This window comes from Carcharhinus amblyrhynchos, chromosome 7 (genome assembly GCF_965287045.1).
Source record: "Carcharhinus amblyrhynchos chromosome 7, sCarAmb.v2.hapA, whole genome shotgun sequence".
Taxonomy (NCBI): Eukaryota; Metazoa; Chordata; class Chondrichthyes; order Carcharhiniformes; family Carcharhinidae; genus Carcharhinus; species Carcharhinus amblyrhynchos.
The window spans coordinates 106,273,291-106,292,200 of record NC_137330.1 but is presented as its reverse complement, the minus strand read 5'-3'; the positions used below and the strand labels follow the sequence as shown (position 1 = coordinate 106,292,200).

The 18,910-nt window shown below is 45.7% G+C and overlaps 1 protein-coding gene across 1 annotated transcript in view; it reads right to left on the bottom strand.

Moving 5' to 3' along the window:
• Nucleotides 1-14,096, bottom strand: part of slc16a10 (solute carrier family 16 member 10) — a 110,992-nt gene extending 96,896 nt beyond the window's left edge. The window contains exon 1 of the mRNA XM_080192919.1: nucleotides 13,688-14,096. Coding sequence (XP_080049045.1) covers nucleotides 13,688-14,096 — 409 coding nt within the window. The remainder of the gene's footprint in view (nucleotides 1-13,687) is intronic.
• Between the last annotated feature and the right edge of the window lie 4,814 nt (nucleotides 14,097-18,910).

The window sequence follows — 18,910 nt, the reverse complement described above, 5'->3', positions numbered from 1 at the left end:
TCAGCACTTTACAGGTACTTTTGAAGTGTAGTCACTGTAGTAATGGAAGAAGCATGGCAGCTAAGCTAGGCAAACCAAGTCTAACAAACAGCACTGTGATCATGGTTGTGGTATTGGTTGAAGGATAAATATTGACCTTGTTGCTATGGAGAATGCCCATGTTCGAGTTCAGACTAGCATTGTGGGATTTTTTAATGCATGCCGGAGAGTGTATACATTCGCCTCAGTTGTACAACTGAACTGCCAGATTCAAGTGCAAAGAATGATCACTTGGCTAAAGCATTCAGGGATTTCTATCCTCAATATCTTAATCTTCAGAGCAAAAAGTTAGCAAGAAAGCTGAGGAGCAAAAACAAAATCAGCAATAAAGATATACAGTTGCAGACAGATAGGATCAAAAGCCGTTACAGTTTCATCATCTGACCTTTAATACATCAAAGCCAGTCGCTCATCATTTTTTAAAATTGCGCAATTTAAATTAACCTTTAGGTTATGACGCTAGACAATTATAACGAGTAACAGGCGTTAAATTCCTGTAGCATCTATTTAGACAAAGTTCAGACCAGCACTTTGGGGTTGAACTCTGATCCAGCAATGTAGCAAGCAGCTGGAGCTTCAAACACTGAAATTTACAATGAAGTTACTCTCCCACATTCACACTGCTCAAACAATAAAGGCCACAATTAAAAAAAAGGAACATATGCAATATCAGTCTTAGTATAGTATTAGCTTCAAAATTTATTTATTAGTGTCACAAGTAGGTTTACATTAACACTGCAATGAAATTATTGTGAAAATCCCCTAGTCACTACACTCCGGCACCTGTTCAGGTACATTGAGGGAGAACTTAGCGTGACCAATGCACCTAAACCTGCACATCTTTGGACTGTGGGAGGAAACCAGAGCACCTGGAGGAAACACACGCAGACACGGGGAGAATGCACAAACTCATACAGACAGTGACCCAAGCTGGGAATCAAACCCGAGTTCCTGGCACTGCGAGACAGCAGTGCTAACCACTGTGCTACCATGCCGCCCCTAGCTTCAGACATACTGCAGAGATTCTGGCGTTAAATAGAGTAATTTCGACTCCAGATTTTCAAAAAGAAAATGGCAGGTGAACAGAGCTCCAAAAGACAACCTTTCCTGCTCAAAGTAGCAGAATAAACAAATAACGTAGCAAAAACAAACAAACATTTGAGTAGCTGATTAAGGAATAATATGCTGTTCATTTTTGTTTCTACTCACAGTTTAGACTAAAATGATTGTAACACAGTCAGTGTCCCGTATGAGGTGGAGGATACTCTGTTTTAAAATGATACAGCTGTTTATACTACATACAGGATATCACCAGGAGCATTAGCTTACAGCCCAGAATAAATCACTTCATTTTTATTAAATGTTATTAGAACACATAACATTACATTACAGTACAGGCCCTTCGGACCTCAATGTTGTGCCAAGCTATGTCCAATCCCAAGATCAAACTATCCCACTCCCTATCATTCTGGTGTGCTCCATGTACCTATCCAATAATCACTGAAAAGTTCCTAAAGTGTCTGACTCCACTATCACAGCAGGCAGTCTATTCCACACCCCAACCATCTCTGAGTGAAGAATATACCTCGGACATCCCTCCTATATCTCCCATCATGAACCTTATGTTTATGCCCCCTAGTAACAGCTACATCCACCCAAGGAAATAGTGTCTGCACGTCCACTCTACCAATCCCTCTCATCATCTTATAAACCTCTATTAAGTCGCCTCTCATCCTCCTCCACTCCAAAGAGAAAAGCTCCAGCTCCCTCAACCTTTCCTCAAATTATTCTGAGACATGAACTGATAGTTTAGAGACGGAATGCATATTCGCACTATGATATGCAAGATGCATATTAGATTCTTGGTGTTTCACAGTACATGTTTATATGAAATATGCTTTTTTAAGTTTGACACTTTACAGTCCAGAAATTTCAATTACTGAGAGAAAATGGCAAACAGTTTGTTTTAAAGATGGGGCAATTCAGCTGGCTCACTGGCAAACTTAATGATGTAGTGTTTCATTATCCCCGCAATAAAATGCTTACGAGTTGTACATTTATTGTGTTAACATAATAAAAATGCCTCAAGTTGCTTTACAGGAGCATTGCAAAGCAAAACTGGAGACCAATCCACATAGGAGACATCCAGGAAAATGATCAGAAGTTTGGTCACTGGAGGTGGATTTTAAGGAATGCCCTAAAAAGAGAAAAGATAGAAAGAGCTTGGTATGGTTCTTGCTCTGTCCAAGACTGCAAGGAACTACAAAAGGTTGTGAATGTAGCCCAATCCATCATGCAAACCAGCCACCCATCCATTGACTCTGTCTACACTTCCTACTGCCTCAGCAAAGCAGCCACCATAATTAAGGACCTTGGACATACCTTCTTCTGTTGGGAAAAAGATCCAAAAGTCTGAGGTCATGTACAACCAAATTGAGAACAGTTTCTTCCCTGCTGCTGTCAGACTTTTGAATGGACTTACCTTGCATTAAGTTGATCTTTCTCTACACCTTGCTATGACTGTAATACTATATTCTGCACTCTCCTTTTCTATGAATGGTATGCTTTGTCTGCATAGCACACAAGAAACAATACTTTTCACTGTATGCTAATACATGTGACAATAAATCAAACCAAAAGATTTGGGAAAAGAATTTCAGCGCTTTAGGTGTAAGGTACTCAAACAACTAGAATGCAAGGATCGTAGATATCTCACGGGGCTGTGGAGATGGAGATTACAAAGATAGGGAGGGGCAAGGCCATTGACAAATTTGAAAACAAGGATAAGAACTTTCATTAACCTTTCTGTCCAAAAGTGAAATTTTATAAAGCAAGATTGATTTCTAAACACTGATATGAAGTATTCCAAGAAATAACATTTACAAACAAGGTGGTAAATCTTCCTGTCCCATCCGCTGCAGGAATCGTCACAGGTGGGATGGAAAATTTGACAGACCATTTAAAGATCTGTTGACCTTGTGCAGGAAATTCCAGTTTCGGGACAGATGCGACTGGAAAATCTTGCCCAAGAGATGTGAACAGAATCACAAAAATTGTTATAACACAGAAGACCATAACAAGATTTAAATACTCAATATATATTTTAATATACTAGCACAGCTCCTCAGAAACTGCTCAGATACTACATTATTAACAGGAGCTAGAAATGACAAGAAGGTCATAATGCTCGCAAGACTTCTATATCAGATGGTCAACTTCTGTCACTTACGATTCCCTCTATTGCAAATTTGTTTAGAATCATAGAATCTTATAGTGCAGGAGGCCATTCAGCCCTTCAATTATGCACCAATTCTCTCACGAATGTAGTACAAGCAATCGCAGTTTGCAGCCCCAAAACTTCACTCATCTGTGATTTAGAATGTTAAACTCTTGTGTTCCCCTACATCATTCCCAAATAGAACGTGCACACTGAGCATGTGACACTGCTCAAGTGCAACTTCACCATTTCACGCTTCAGGGAACAGAACTCCCACAAATAGTGGGAATTGACTGTGTGTAAAAGTGTGTGGTGGGGGGGTCCTCTTTTATAAAACTGGAGATCAGTCTGCTCTGATTTCCAGAAATCAGACACTGCCAGCTTCCTCAGGCTCCATCCCACCCTTGGCGTGGGATGAGCCTCCAGTATTTCTTCTCAAGAAAGACAACATGGTAAGGAAAACAGGCGAGCTACACATCAAATTCTCCTCGCCTGAGCCGACACTTAAAATTCCTACCAGTGTTAGAGCTAAAAATGACTGTGCTCAGGCTGGGACTTTGCCTGTCCTGCCCATGGCGAGGATCGTCAGGATTGGGATGGAAAATTAGACGGACCAGCTATAGGACTGTTGACATCAAGCAAGAATTTCTCAGCCACTGCTTTCCCGTGTAATATACCCCGACAAGAATTTAAATTCAAGCTTGCATTAAATGTTTCCAAATTCAATTAGTTATTAAATACATTCTAAACTGTACAGCCCCCTTCAACAGTCAGGACACAGTATATTCACTTCTTGGTTCAAATACGTGAGGAAACTAGCAGTATAATTTATACAAATAATTTTAAGTGAAAAGAAGTGGTAACAAGTGAATATATCAATACCCTCCACTGGAACGATTCTGGCCAGGGACGAGCCTCAGTTTTGAACTCTCCCAATCTCTCTCTCTGTTGCCATGGTTTAGGAGTCAGAAACATCATGGCTTCAATCCCTACTCCAGGACTCGAGCACAAACCAGACTGAAACTTCGTTGCGATACTGAAGGGCTAAGTGCTGCACTGTCAGAGCTGTTGCTGTAGGGTTAAAATATTAAACCCATGGCTACTCAGGGGCATATTTTCAAAAAACAAATCCCAGGAAATCATCATGGTTAGGAATAAATGTAAGGATCAGGAGCAGGAGATGGCCAATCAGCTTCTCAAAACTGCCCCACCTTTCAATAAATTCAGAACTGATTTACATGCTTCAATAAACTCAGTAGTGATCTACATCAGCTACACCTTCTCATCTTGTTCTCAATCTCCCACACAAACTACCAGCTCTATTTACACCTCAACCATTATCCCACACTCTCCATCATTCATCTCCTCCACACTGCTGGCAACAAACCCAGGAGAAACTTCACTGTGCTATTAAAAGAAAGCTACTTTTATTTCCCAATCACTTTCACCAACAATTTAGCATCTTCAATATAGGGCAGCACGATGGCACAGTAGTTAGCATTGCTGCCTCACAGGGCCAGGGACCCAGGTTCAATTCCAGCCTCGGGTTACTGTCTGTGTGGAGTTTGCATGTTCTCCCTGTGTCTGCACGGGTTTCCTCCAGGTGCTCCAGTTTCCTCCCACAGACCAAAGATGTGCGGGTTAGGTTGACTGGCCATGCTAAATTGACTCTAATGTCAGGGGGATTAGCAAGGTAAATGAGGGTTACGGGAATAGGGCCTGGGTGGGATTGTGGTTGGTATAGACTCGATGGGCCAAATGGCCTCCTCCTGTACTATAAGGATTCTATGAAACTTCCCATGCCTGCTTCCACAAGAGCACTAGCACTAACACATTAGAATGCAGGAAATAGGAATATGCTATTTGGCTCCTCAATCCCACTTTTCTAATCATCAGATTTGTGGATAATCTTCATATCCCAGGATTATTTTAGAATCCAAAAATCTGTCGATCTCGGACTTGAACATGCTCAATGATTGAGCACACACTGCTCTCTGGGAATTTCAAAGGTCCACTAAAAGTAAAGAGTTTTCCTGGAACCTGGTCAACATTCTTTTACCAAAAACAGATTTACAGGCCATATATCTCATTGGTGGCACATAAATTTGATGCCATATTTGCTACAAGACAATAAAGACTAAATGGAGGATAATTCATTCAAGTCAAATCACTATGGTGCATCATATGCACTGATATGACACCATATCAACACAATCTCCTTCTATACTCATTACCAGCTGAGATTTGATTTATTTTCAAACGTATTAGTGTACAGTGAAAAATGTTGTTTCTTGCGCACTATACAGATAAAGCATACCGTTCATAGAGAGGGAAAGGACAGGGTGCAGAATGTAGTGTTACAGTAATAGCCAGGGTGCAGAGAAAGGTCAACTTAATGTGAGGTAGGTCCATTCAAAAGTCTGATGGCAGCAGAGAAGAAGCTGTTCTTAAGTCGGTTGGCGGTACGTGACCTCAGGCTTTTGTATCTTTTTAACACGAGAAGCATTTTACCCTTTAGCTTTCCCCAGTTTACTATGTTCCTTTGAATGAAAGATGCAAAATCTATACACCTTCTGGGACTTCACTGACTACCAGTCAGAACGCAAGGCTGAGATTTTCCTTTCTTGCCAGAAAGGGAGGTAAATACAACAGTCAACAACCACTCTACCACACTGGAAAAAGGCAAGCAGGTTACCAAATAAGATGCAGTCAAAGCTTTGACACACTTACTGTAACCATTGCCTGAAGTGTAACATTTGACCACAAACAAAACTGGAGTTCTGAGCTCCAGCTATAGTACCATCTTCCAACATAACATTTGTCACAAATAGATGGATAGATCCATCTTCCAACATAACATTTGTCACAAATAGCTCATGCAATCAGTAAGAACCAACTCAGCAAACTTACATTTGTGGCAATCCACTTACTTTTCAGGACAATATAGCAAAAGTAGTGGGGATGATGACACACCTCAATAACTCCTAAGCCATTGTTTGTGCTCTAAGAGCAACACACTGACTGCTGTGGAAGAGGAGGCGACAGGCAGAGTCTCGATTATGCCTGTAAAAGTAAAAACCTCACGGCAAGAGGAGTTCTGAGCTTCATCCAGTTATGAACGTTTTATATTAAATCAGAGCAGACAGAATGCAACATTTCTGCACCGCTAGGATTTTCACTGCACAATAACTAGTTGACAGTGCGAGTTTCCTATAGACCAGAAACATGACGAGAGTTCCTGTTTGTAAACGTGCATTGCAGAGGCTATAGGAACGCCTTTCTTTACAGATTAGCATCGATTAGTTCATGTCAAGGCACCCAACACCGACACAAGGTACAGGAAAAGCACTAGTGTTTAGAGACTTCTACCTGCATGATAAGAACTAAAAGCACAAGGATCACATTTTTGTTTCTGGTGATGGCCTGTCCCAAAGCCGATTTACTGGAATGATTAAGATGTAACAGGCTTATAAGAACAGTTAGATCCTATTCCATTAAAATGAGGACAAATATCATGGTTAGCTACATTTACCAGACTATATCAGATGACAATAAAAGCAAAATACTGCAGATGCTGGAAATCTGAAATAAAAACAAAGTGCTGGATAAACTCAGCAGGTCTGGCAGCGCTTGTGAAGAGAGAAACAGAGTTAAAATTTCCAAGTCTATGGATGCGATTCTGAGGATCCGTTCACCACAGGCACAAAGCTGTTAAGGCTGCTAAATCTCAGGAGAGGGCCAGAATTCAGATTTGCGGTAGCAAGATTTCAATTTGAGATTTTCCCTGCCCCTTCCCTCCTCTCCCCAAACCCACTAACCCCACCGCTCCCCCACCAAACATCACTGGGTCCAACTGCATTAAATGAAAGCTAATTGTGATGACTGTGCTCGGGGCATGGGAGGTGAGTATAGCCCCACAGGTGGTGAGGGACATGAAAGGACAGTGCCCTGTCACTACCAACCTGGTACCTTGGCATTACCAATCTGGCAGCACCAGGGCAAGTCCTCAGGATAGCCCCTAATGGGTTGTGGGGGTGTGGCGGGGGGGGGGGGGGCGGGGGTGAATGTGCTTGCATAAGGGTGAGGAAGCAGAGACTGTAAATGGGAAGGCGGGGGGGGGGTGGGGGGGGGGGTGCCCCAATGTTGTTGGTGTGCAAGAGCACATGTTGTGTGTAGAGGAGAGAGGGAGGGAGGTAGGGGGGGCAGGTTCGGTCACCTTGACGCCTGTGTGGTATGGGTGCGCGTGCGGGGAAGGTTGCCCCTCTACATTTGAGGGTTGTATGTGTTCCCGTTGCCCACCAGGGGTCCCAAGTTGGGATTGTTTAACTTTATTTTGAAATCTGGGCACCCCAATCTCCGTGGAGCCAGTTCTATCAGGCCCCGTCCCACTACAACACATCCCCTAAAACATCCTCTCCCTGCCCGATTTATTTTTGACAAAGTGTCTGAAGATCTGGTTAACATTGGAATAACATGGATAACATTGGAATAGTTTAGGTTAGAAGGTCATTAGATTCGTTCCACTGGTCGGCGCAACTTTGAGGGTCGAAGGGCCTGGACTGCGCTGTTCTAAAAGCCGGCTGTGTTTCCCGAGAGAAGCACACCGGTTTTCAGTCAGAACCTGACACTTTGCCGTTTTTTGGGAATATTCCACCCCGTGTGATTGTAGAAGAGTCATACAGACTCGAACCATTAACTCTGTTACTCCCTCCACAGACGCTACCAGAGGTGCTGAGTTTATCCAACATTTTCTGCCGCTTTCATTATAATAGGAGAAACGTGGGTGTAAATTATAACATGTTTTGGTGTACGTTTTCACTGTTAACTTGGGCCCATAGTCATGTTTTCAGGCAAGCCGCTTAAAAAGGATTGTGTACATTAAAAATACTGACACGTACTGTTAAAATCTAATGGAGGTGTTCAAGGTTACAAAAGGACTTTGATAAGAGTAAGTAAAGAGAAACAGGGCTGATAACGAGAGGACACAGATTTGAGGTAATTGGCAATAGCATCAAAGGGACAAAACTTTTTAAACATAGCTGGTAGTTATGGTCACATTCTCTGAAGGGAGAGATGAAAGCAGGTGCCACATATTTCAAAAAAAAGGAAATTGGATAAGTGAGAAGAGCTCCTTCAAAGAGCCAGCGCAAGAAAAACAGGCCAAATGGCAGCCTCCTCAGAACCTGTTTTGAGTTTAAGAATGTCAGTGCTAGACTATGAGCTATCTGTATTAGCACAGAATCCCTACAGTGCAGGAGGTGGCCATTTGGTCCATCTAGTCTGCACTGACCACAATCCCACCCAGGCCCTATCCCCGTAACCCCATGCATTTACCCTTGCTAGTCCCCCTGACACTAAGGGCCAATTTAGCATGGCCAATCCACCCAACCCATAAGAACATAAGAAATAGGAGCAGGAGTAGGCCATCCAGCCCTTCGAGCCTGCCCCGCCATTCAATAAGATCATGGCTGATCTGTCGCTGCTCAGTTCCACTTTCCCGCCCTCTCCCCATAACCCTTAATCCCCTCTCCTATCAAAAACCCATCAACCCGCGTCTTAAAAATATTTAGCGAGGCAGCCTCCACCACTTCAACGGGCAGAGAATTCCAGAGATTCACCACCCTTTGAGTGAAGAAGTTCCTCCTCAACTCCGTTCTAAACCGCCCCCCTTTTATCTTGAGGCTGTGCCCCCTAGTCCTACTGTCTTTTTTGAGCGGGAAGAGTCTCTCCACCTCTATCCTATCCATCCCATTCATCATCTTGTATGTCTCAATGAGATCTCCCCTCATTCTTCTAAACTCTAACGAGTACAAGCCCAGTTTATTCAGCCTCTCCTCATAGCTCAACCCCCTCAACTCCGGTATCAGCCTAGTAAACCTCCTCTGCACTCCCTCCAAGGCCAAAATATCTTTGCGCAGGTGCGGCGCCCAAAACTGCACACAGTACTCCAGCTGCGGCCTAACCAATGTTCTATACAGCTGCCCACACATCTTTGTACTGTGGGAGGAAACCAGAGCACCCAGAGGAAAGCCACGCAGATACAGGGAGAATGTGCAAACTGCACGCAGACAGTGACCCAAGCTGGGAATTGAACCTTGGTCCGTGGCGCTGTGAGATAGCAGTGCTAACCACTGTGCTACTCCCGAATCATTATCACCATTCCTGTACCCAAATAACTTTGGCCATACTCTATTTACTTTCAAGATTAAAAAGAATTCCATACTTAAACTGGCATTAAAATCAACACTGCACCTTTGGATTTGTCCAGATAGTCATGGTCTAGCGATGCTCTATGACGTGTCCCCAGTTGATGCTGAGTTGACAGGGCTCAGCTTGAGTTATAAAGGAGAGGCTGGATAGACTGGGACTTTTTTCTCTGGAGTGTAGGAGGCTGAGGAGTGATCTTATAGAGGTCTATAAAATAATGAGGGGCACAGATCAGCTAGATAGTCAATACCTTTTTCTAAAAGATAGGGGAATCTAAAACTAGAGGACATAAATTTAAGGTGAGATGGGAGATACAGAAAAGAGTCCAGAGATGCAATTTTTTCACAAAGGGTGGGGAGTGTCTGGAACAAGCTGCCAGATGTAGTAGTAGAAGTGGGTACAATTTTGTTGTTTAAAAAGCGTTGAGACAGTTACATGGATAAGATGGGTATAGTGGGATTTGGGCCAAATGCAGGCAATTTTGACTAGCTTAGTGGTTTAAACAAAGGTGGCATAGACAAGTTGGGCTGAAGGGCCTACTTCCACGCTGTAAACCTCTATGACTCCATGAGATGAGACATGACAGATATTCAATTAATACATCTCAAGATAGACTTTCCAAACAACAGAACACTCAAGTACAAGCGCCACGGCAATGGTATTAAGAAGCAAACAGCATCCATCTAAACTAAACAGGTTAATAATGCCTGTAAAACAGCGCAGGCAGCAATCACAAAAAGCCATTCAGCCCATCCCAACTGCACTGGCTCTCCACATAAGTATTTCAATGAGTGCTATTCCTTTACCTTCTCCCCTGCACATTTTTCCTTTTCAAATAACCATCAGATTCCCTTTTTGTTTCAATTGAACCTTCCTCCTCCATCACACTTTCAAACAGCGTATTCCAGACCTTAACTCACTCGCTGCGTGAAAAAGTTTCTTCTCCCGTCACTTCTGTTTCTTTTGCCAATTATTTTAAATCTGTGCACTCTTGTTATCAATCCTTTCATGAGTGGGAACAGTTTCTCCACAACTACTGTGTCCAGATCCCCCTCATGATTTTGGCCACCTCTAACAGATTTCCTTTCAGCCACCTCTCTCCAAGGAAAACAGTACAATCTATCTTCATAACTTTCAGAAGTTTCTCATCCCTGAAACAGTCAGCATGAAACTTTTCTGCATCATAGAATCCACAGTGCAGAAGCAGGCCATTTGGCCCATCAAGCCTGCACTGAAAACTATCCCACCTAGGTCCTATCCCCGTAACCCCACGTATTTACCCTCCTAGTCCCCCTGACACTAAGAGGCAATTTGTCATGGCCAATCATCCTAACCCGCAAAACTTTTGGACTGTGGGAGGAAACCCACGCAATTAAAGGGAGAATGTGCAAACTCCACACAGAAAGAATCGAATTCAGGTTCCTTGCACTGTGAGGCAGCAGTGCTAAACACTGTGCCACCATGTATCTCCTGTGATGTCTTCACATCTTTCTTGAAGTGTGTTGCCCAGAACTGGACACAATACTCCAGCTGAGGCTGAACTAGTGCATTGTACAAGTTCAACATAACCTCCTTGCTTTTGTATACTGTGTCCATATTAATAAAGCCTAGGATACTGCATACTTTATTAACCATACCTTCAACCTGCCCTATCACTTTCAATGGTTTACTCGCATATACACAGATGTACGTGTCCTGGACCCTCTTTAGTGTTATACTCTTCATTTTATATTGTCTCTCCATGTTCTTCCTTCCAAAAATTATATATTCTCATAAATTTAGGAGTTTGAGTGGTTTAGTCAAGGTCTTTAAAATGATAAAACGATTCAGTAGATAGAAAATTATTTGGATGGTGTGAGAGGTGGGGGGTGCAGTGGGGGGAGCCAAAGCAAGAGGGCTTAAAAAAATTGTTCAAGGCTCATTTTTCAATTAGAGCCAGGCTGTTTAGCAGTGAAATCAAGAACAATCCTTCTCTCACAAAGGGCAATAGGAACTTACGCCAAAAAGGTTGTACATGCTGAGTACATTCATAGAATCCTACAGTACAGAATTCGGACCATCGAGTTTGTACCAACCACAACCCCACCCCGGCTCTATCCCTGTAACTCCACACATTTACCCTGCTTATCCCGCTAACACTAAGGCAGAATTTAGCGTGGCCAATCCACTAACCCGCACATCTTTTGGATGGTGGGAGGAAACCCATGCAGACATGGGGAGAACGTGCAAACTCTACACAGACAGTGACCCAAGCCAGGAATCGAATCCTGGTGCTGTGAGGCAGCTGTGCTAACCACCATGCCACTGGGCTGTAAGACTGTTCAATGTGTTTTTGTTAGGTAAGGATGTCAAGAGAATTGAAGGGAAGGCAGATCAAATTGGACAGAATGATAGAGTTAAGGAACTAAATGAAGTCCTCCTGTTCCTTTGTTGAACAGAAAAGCTGCACTGTAATTTTTACTATAAAAGAGTGCCAACTTTCTCAATCACTGTCCAGTCAACAAAACTACAATAACGTTTGTTTGCCCACTGATAACCTGCAAGCGCTCACCTACCAGCCAATGGGGCCATGCAATCAAAGGATATAAAATATAATGAATGCATTTATGTAGCATCGTTCTGGGCACACAGGACGTTCTAAAGTACTTTACTGACATGTAAGTAAATACTCTGGAATTGTAGTTGTAATGTAGGAACAGTCCATTTAAACACAGTAAGCCCCCACAAACAGCAAAGTGACAATAAGTGGGGCGGCACGGGGGCACAGTGGTTAGCATTGCTACTTCACACAGCCAGGGACCCAGGTTCAATTCCTAGCTTGGGTCACTGTGTGGAGATTGCACATTCTCCCCATGTTGTGTGGGTTTCCTCCAGGTGCTCCGGTTTCATCCTACATTCCGAAAGGTGTGTGTGTTCGGTTGATTGGCCATGTTAAATCCTCCCTAAGCGTATGTGAAAAAAGCACTGGAGTGTGGCAACTAGGGGATTTTCACAGTAACTTCATTGCAGTGTTAACATAAGCCTCTTTGTGACATTAATAAATAAACTTCAGAAGGTGTTTTTTATGTTTGTGGGGTTGACTGAGGGATTAACATTGGGCAGGACACAGGGGTAACTCTCCTGCACCACGTAAGCAGCAGCAACAAAGCGAGTCAGTGATTAGCATTCCCAAAAGATGATCCTGGCAGTGGGAACGTGGGGAGACAGAAAGACTGGCAGGAAATATAGGAATCCTTTCCCTTGGACATTGATGAATCAGTTGGAAAATTTGAGATTGCAACATGTATGGAGTAACGGGTGGGAGAGGGAGGGGATCTCTCTGGGATAAAGAGGGATAGGGGTCTCTTTGGGTGGAGGCTGTCTCCAGGAGGGTTTTGACTCTGGGAGGGGGGTAGCTAGGGATGGACCTGGCACTGTTGCAGGCTGTACACCCTCCTGGGGATATTTGGGGATTTAAGCCTGTGCACTCTCTGTGGGTATTTAGGGAGAGGGTGTTTAGGGAGCAGATTTCTCAGGAGGGGGTATTTAGGATCTAAGTCTGTGCCACTCTTTGGGAGTATTTGGGGAGAGGGTATTTGGGGGTCTAACCCTGTGTACACTCTGGGGTATTTGGGGAGGGGGAACTTGGAAGGGGTTATTTGGAGGTCTAACCCTATGTACACTCTGGGATATTTGGGCAGGGATATTTGGCAAGGGGTATTCAGGGAGGGGGTAATCAGGGGTCTAATCCTGTGCACTCTGGGGTATCCAGGGAGGGGGGTCTAACCCTGTGCACTCTCGGGGGTATTTGGGGGAGGGGGTATTTGGGGGTCTAACCCTGTGCACTCTCGGGGGTATTTGGGGGAGGGGGTATTTGGGGGTCTAACCCTGTGCACTCTCGGGGGTATTTGGGGGTCTAACCCTGTGCACTCTCGGGGGTATTTGGGGGTCTAACCCTGTGCACTGTCGGGGGTATTTGGGGGAGGGGGTATTTGGGGGTCTAACCCTGTGCACTGTCGGGGGTATTTGGGGGAGGGGGTATTTGGGGGTCTAACCCTGTGCACTGTCGGGGGTATTTGGGGGTCTAACCCTGTGCACTGTCGGGGGTATTTGGGGGTCTAACCCTGTGCACTCTCGGGGGTATTTGGGGGTCTAACCCTGTGCACTCTCGGGGGTATTTGGGGGTCTAACCCTGTGCACTCTCGGGGGTATTTGGGGGTCTAACCCTGTGCACTCTCTGCTTACCTGTCTTGAAGCGCAGATGTTTGTCACTGGGATCCCCGAAGGTGTCCAGCAGAGACAGGAAGAGCAGACCGAAGGCGTTCTGGATGCCAAACACGGAGCCGTTACACCACATGGAGGCGAACATCACCACCCAGCCCCAGCCTCCCTCCGGGGGCACTGGGACAGCGGGCTGGGGGCTGCCCGCCACCTTCTCCTGGAGGGGCTCAGTGCCCGCCGCCTGCTCCCCGTCCCCATCCCCGGCCCCGGCTCCCGGCTGCAGCCGCCAGCCCGCCTCCGCCGCGCTCGCCTCCCCGTTCAGCGGCTCCTTGTAGCGGGGGGCCGGCTCCGGGCTGCCGGCCTCTCCCTCCTCCTGCCCCGGTCCCTCCGCCAGAGGCTGGCCGCCCTCAGCACTCGGGCCCTTCGCTGTCATCCCCCCCTCCCCGGGTCCCTCACCCCCCCGTGTCTGCTTCAGGAGTGTCCCGCCTGAGGATCCAACACCATCAGGCTGCCCAGCTCCCTCAGACACCCTCCCCTCAGACACCCTCCCCCCAGCCCCTCTCCCTCAGACACCCTCCCCTCAGCCCCTCAGCCCCTCTCTCTTGCCCTCCCCCCCTCAGCCCCCTGTCCCACGTTTACAACTGGATAATTCAATAAGATGCTGCTATCTCCCAGTCTTGGTGCTGCTAAGTTCTCACACTGTGCTGGTTTATGGTGCCCACACTGGGATTGCCACACTGACAGTTTATCCTCCCTCACTCTGTTACAGATCCTCCTGCCCCCCCCCCCACCCCTCACCCCTCACTGTTATTAGACCCTCCTACCCCCTCACTCTATTACAGATCCTCCTGCCCCCTCACTCTGTTACAGAACCTCCTGCCCCCCTCACTCTATTACAGATCCTCCTGCCCCCCCTCACCGTTACAGATCCTCCTGCCCCCCTCACTCTGTTACAGATCCTCCTGCCCCCCTCACTCTGTTACAGATCCTCCTGCGCCCCTCACTCTATTACAGATCCTCCTGCCCCCCTCACTCTGTTACAGATCCTCCTGCCCCCCTCACTCTGTTACAGATCCTCCTGCCCCCCTCACTCTGTTACAGATCCTCCTGCCCCCCTCACTCTGTTATTGGACCCTCCTACCCCCGTCACTCTGTTATTGGACCCTCCTACCCCCCCTCACTCTGTTATTAGACCCTCCTACCCCCCTCACTCTGTTATTGGACCCTCCTACCCCCCTCACTCTGTTATTGGACCCTCCTGCCCCCGTCACTCTGTTATTAGACCCTCCCACCCCGCTCACTCATTCTCCCACTGCCGCTCAGCCCCTCTTTGATCCATTTTAAATGGTTACAACCCCTGGGCGGGACTATCCCTCCCCAGCCTCTCCCCCATTGGACAGCTCCAGCAGCGGACTGCTTTCCATACCCTCTTATTGGTTATCCCGATTGTCCATCACAATCGGGGGCGTGGCGACATTGACAGCTCCTTCTCCCCGCCCCCCACCTCCCAAAAGCTCAAGCCTTTTGCTGTGCTGGACCTCTCGAAGTGTGTTAATGAGAACTTACCCACTCTCCACTCAATCTGTTCACCCACCCAAGTGATTTATTATTGCCACATATATTGGGATACAATGAAAAGTATTGTTTCTTGCACGCTACACAGACAAAATATTCCATAAGACCTAGGAGCAGAATTAGGCCCCTCGGCCCCTCAAGTATGCCCCGCCATTCAATCGTGGCTGTTATTTTTCTCATATTTCGTTCAAAGAGAAGGAAAGAATCAAAGAATCCTACAGTGCAGAAGAAGGCCATTCAGCCCATCAATTCTGCACTGACCAAAATCCTATCCATTTACCCTAGCTCACCCCCCTGGCAAGTGGCAATTTAGCATGGCCAATCCACCCAACCTACACATCTTTGCACTGTGGAAGGAAACCAGAGCACCCAGAAGAAACCCGCACAGACACGGGGAGAATGTGTAAACTCCACATACAGTGACTCAAGCTGGGAATTGAACCCATGTCCCTGGCACCGTGAGGCAGCAATGCTAACCACTGTGTCACCATGCCACCCATAAGGTGCAGAATGTATGTTACAGTCATAGCTAGGGTGTAGTGAAAGATCAACGAGGTAAGTCCATTCAAAATTCTGAGAAGCAGCAGGGAAGAAGATGTTCTTGAATCGGTTGGTACGTGACCTCAGACTTTTGTATCTTTTTTCCAACAGAAGAAGATGAAAGAGAGAACGTCCAGGGTGTGTGGGGTCCTTAATTATGCTGGCTGCTTTTCCAAGGCACCTGGAGGTGTAGACAGAGTCAATGGATGGGAGGTTGGTTTGCGTGATGGATTGGACTACATTCATAACCCTTTGTAATTTCTTGTGGTCTTGGACAGAATAGGAGTCATACCAAGCTGTGACACAACCAGAAAAAATGCTTTCTATAGTGCATTTGTAAAAGTTGATGAGAGTCATAGCAGATATGCCAAATTTCCTTAGCGTCCTGAGAAAGTAGAGGTGTTGATGGGCATTGTTATGTATAGCATCGGCGTGAAGGAACTAGGACAAGTTATTGGTGATCTGGACACCTAGAAACTTGAGACTCTTGACCATTTGGAAGAGGGAGTAACTGGTGTGATCAGCAAGTTTGCGGATGACACGAAGATGGCTGGACTTGCTGATAGTGATGAGCAGTGTCAGGCAATACAGCAGGATATAGATAGACTGGTAAATTGGGCAGAGAAATGGCAGATGGAATTTAATCCAGATAAATGCGAGGTGATGCATTTTGGAAGAAATAATGTAGGGGGGAGTTATACAATAAATGGTAGGACCATTAAGAGTATAGAAATGCAGAGGGACCTAGGGGTGCAAGTGCACAAGTCCTTGAAGGTGGCAGTACAGGTGGAGAAGGTGGTGAAGAAGGCTTATGGTATGCTTGCCTTTATAGGGAGGGGTATAGAGTATAAAAGCTGGCGTCTAATGTTGCAGTTGTATAGAACGTTTGTTAGACCGCATTTGGAGTACTGCGTCCAGTTCTGGTCGCCGTACTACCGGAAGGACGTGGAGACCCTGGAGAGAGTGCAGAGGAGGTTTACCAGGATGCTACCTGGTATGGAACGTCTTAGCTATGAGGAGAGATTGGGCAAATTAGGGCTGTTCTCCCTGGAAAGGCAGAGGATGAGGGGAGATCTAATAGAGGTGTATAAGATTATGAAGGGTATAGATACAGTGAACAGTGGTAAGCTTTTTCCAGGTTGGATACGAAAATCACGAGGGGCCATGGGCTTAGGGTGGGGGGCGAGGTATAGTTCGGATTTTAGAGGGAGGTTTTTCACACACAGGGTTGTGGGAGCCTGGAATGCACTGCCAGGTAGGGTGGTGGAGGCAGGCACGCTAGAGTTGTTTAAGGCTTACCTTGATAGGCACATGAGCAGACTAGAAATGGAGGGATACAAAAGATTGTTCTAAATAAGGATCAAGAGCCTCAGGACATTCTTCAGAATCAATAGATTCCTATGGGCCGTCCAACATATTTTGAAGCTCTCCTGTCTCTTACGTTTGAGCTTCTGGGGATCTTCCGTGAATGTCTGTATAAGCTGTGTGTGTTTATTGATGTCTTTTTTTTTACAGCCGCAGGTGATTCACTCCGCCTTGTTGTCCAACAAGGGGCATACACGCGGTGGGTCGTGCGAGGGCTGATCTTGGATGTTGCTTCGAGAGTTGCCTAGTGCTTCACGTCATTGGTGTACGCTTAAACTGGACCAACTGACGGACAACACGTCAGCTCAGTGACTATCACTGTTTGCTGTGCAGTTTCCTCCCACACCTCAAAAACGTGCTTTTAGGCTGATTGGTGTTAACAAATTGTCCCTAAATTAGACCTCCCTAAATCTGGCGCACATATAATTCTCTAAATTTGCACACCTTTATTGTGGAGTCCAAGAGGCGTAGACAAAAGTCGTAGGTAGAAGAAGGATTGGAATGAGGCACTCACTGAATGTTAAAATGGCGGCGTGGGCTTGCAGGGCCGAAGGGCCTGTTTCCTGTGCTGTGTTGTTCTTTGTTCTTTTATTTCTGCTTCATCCCTGTTGATATAGACAGGGGCATGTCCTCCACTACGCTTCCTGTTGTCGATGACTATCTTCTTCATTGAAGGAGCGATTACTATTGCCACACCAGTTCACCGAATTCTCTTATCTCTTTCCTGTACTTTGTCTTGTCATTGTTTGAGGTCTGACCCAGTACGGTGGTGTCATCAGCAAACTTGAAAATCAAGTTGGAGGGGAATTTGGCCCCACAGTCATAGGTGTATAAGGAATATAGTAAGGGGCTGAGGACACAGCCTTGTGAGGCACCGGTGCTGAGGATGATCGTGGAGGAGGTGTTGTTGATTATCCTTACTGATTGTGGTCTGTGAGTTTGGAAGTCTAGGACCCAGCCACCGAGGCAGGAGCTGAGCTGCAGGCCACAGAGTTTGGAGATGAGTTTCATAGGATTAATGATGTTGAAGCCTGAGTTGCAGTCAATAAATAGGAGTCTGACACAGGTGTCATTGTTATCCAGATGTTCCATGGCTGAGTGTAGGGCCAGGGAGATGGCATCTGCTGTGGACCTGTTGTTGCGGTAGGTGAACTGTAGTAGATCCAAGCAACTGCAAAGTCTCAGTCTGTGGTTTACAGAAAAGGAGACCTGCCCTGGTGGAGTGCCTGGCCCTATCTACATGGTTTCTGCTGGAAATCCTGTACCACCACCTACAACACTGATTCTTCCTATTTCATTGTGTGAAACCAATGCCACCAGAAATGTGAATTATACAGTATCAGTTTTCAGCTCACTGACCTCCATGAAGAAATATCTCATTGGACTTTGATTCTGGACCTCACATGAACCAATATTTATTTTCTCTGTGGTCTTTGCACTATGAAACCTTCTTTTCTCTATCCCACTTTAACTTTATGAACGCAAAGGGGGGAAAAGTTGTGAACCCTCTTTTTTGCATTTTGAGTGTATGCAAATCAACTAACCCTTTGAGTTCATCCTATCTTGAGTTTGTCGTGAGGTTATTAACCGAAAATTGGGGGTTGGGAAATACGCTGCCTTTCGTAAAGGGGGATGCAAATCAAAAACACCTTTCTGTTGATGGATGGGTGGTGAGAGGAGAAATCTGGGCTGTTTAAATTAACCTACTTCCTGTCCATTTCACCTTATACTCCAGGGGTCTCCAAACTACGGCCTGCAGTAGGCCAC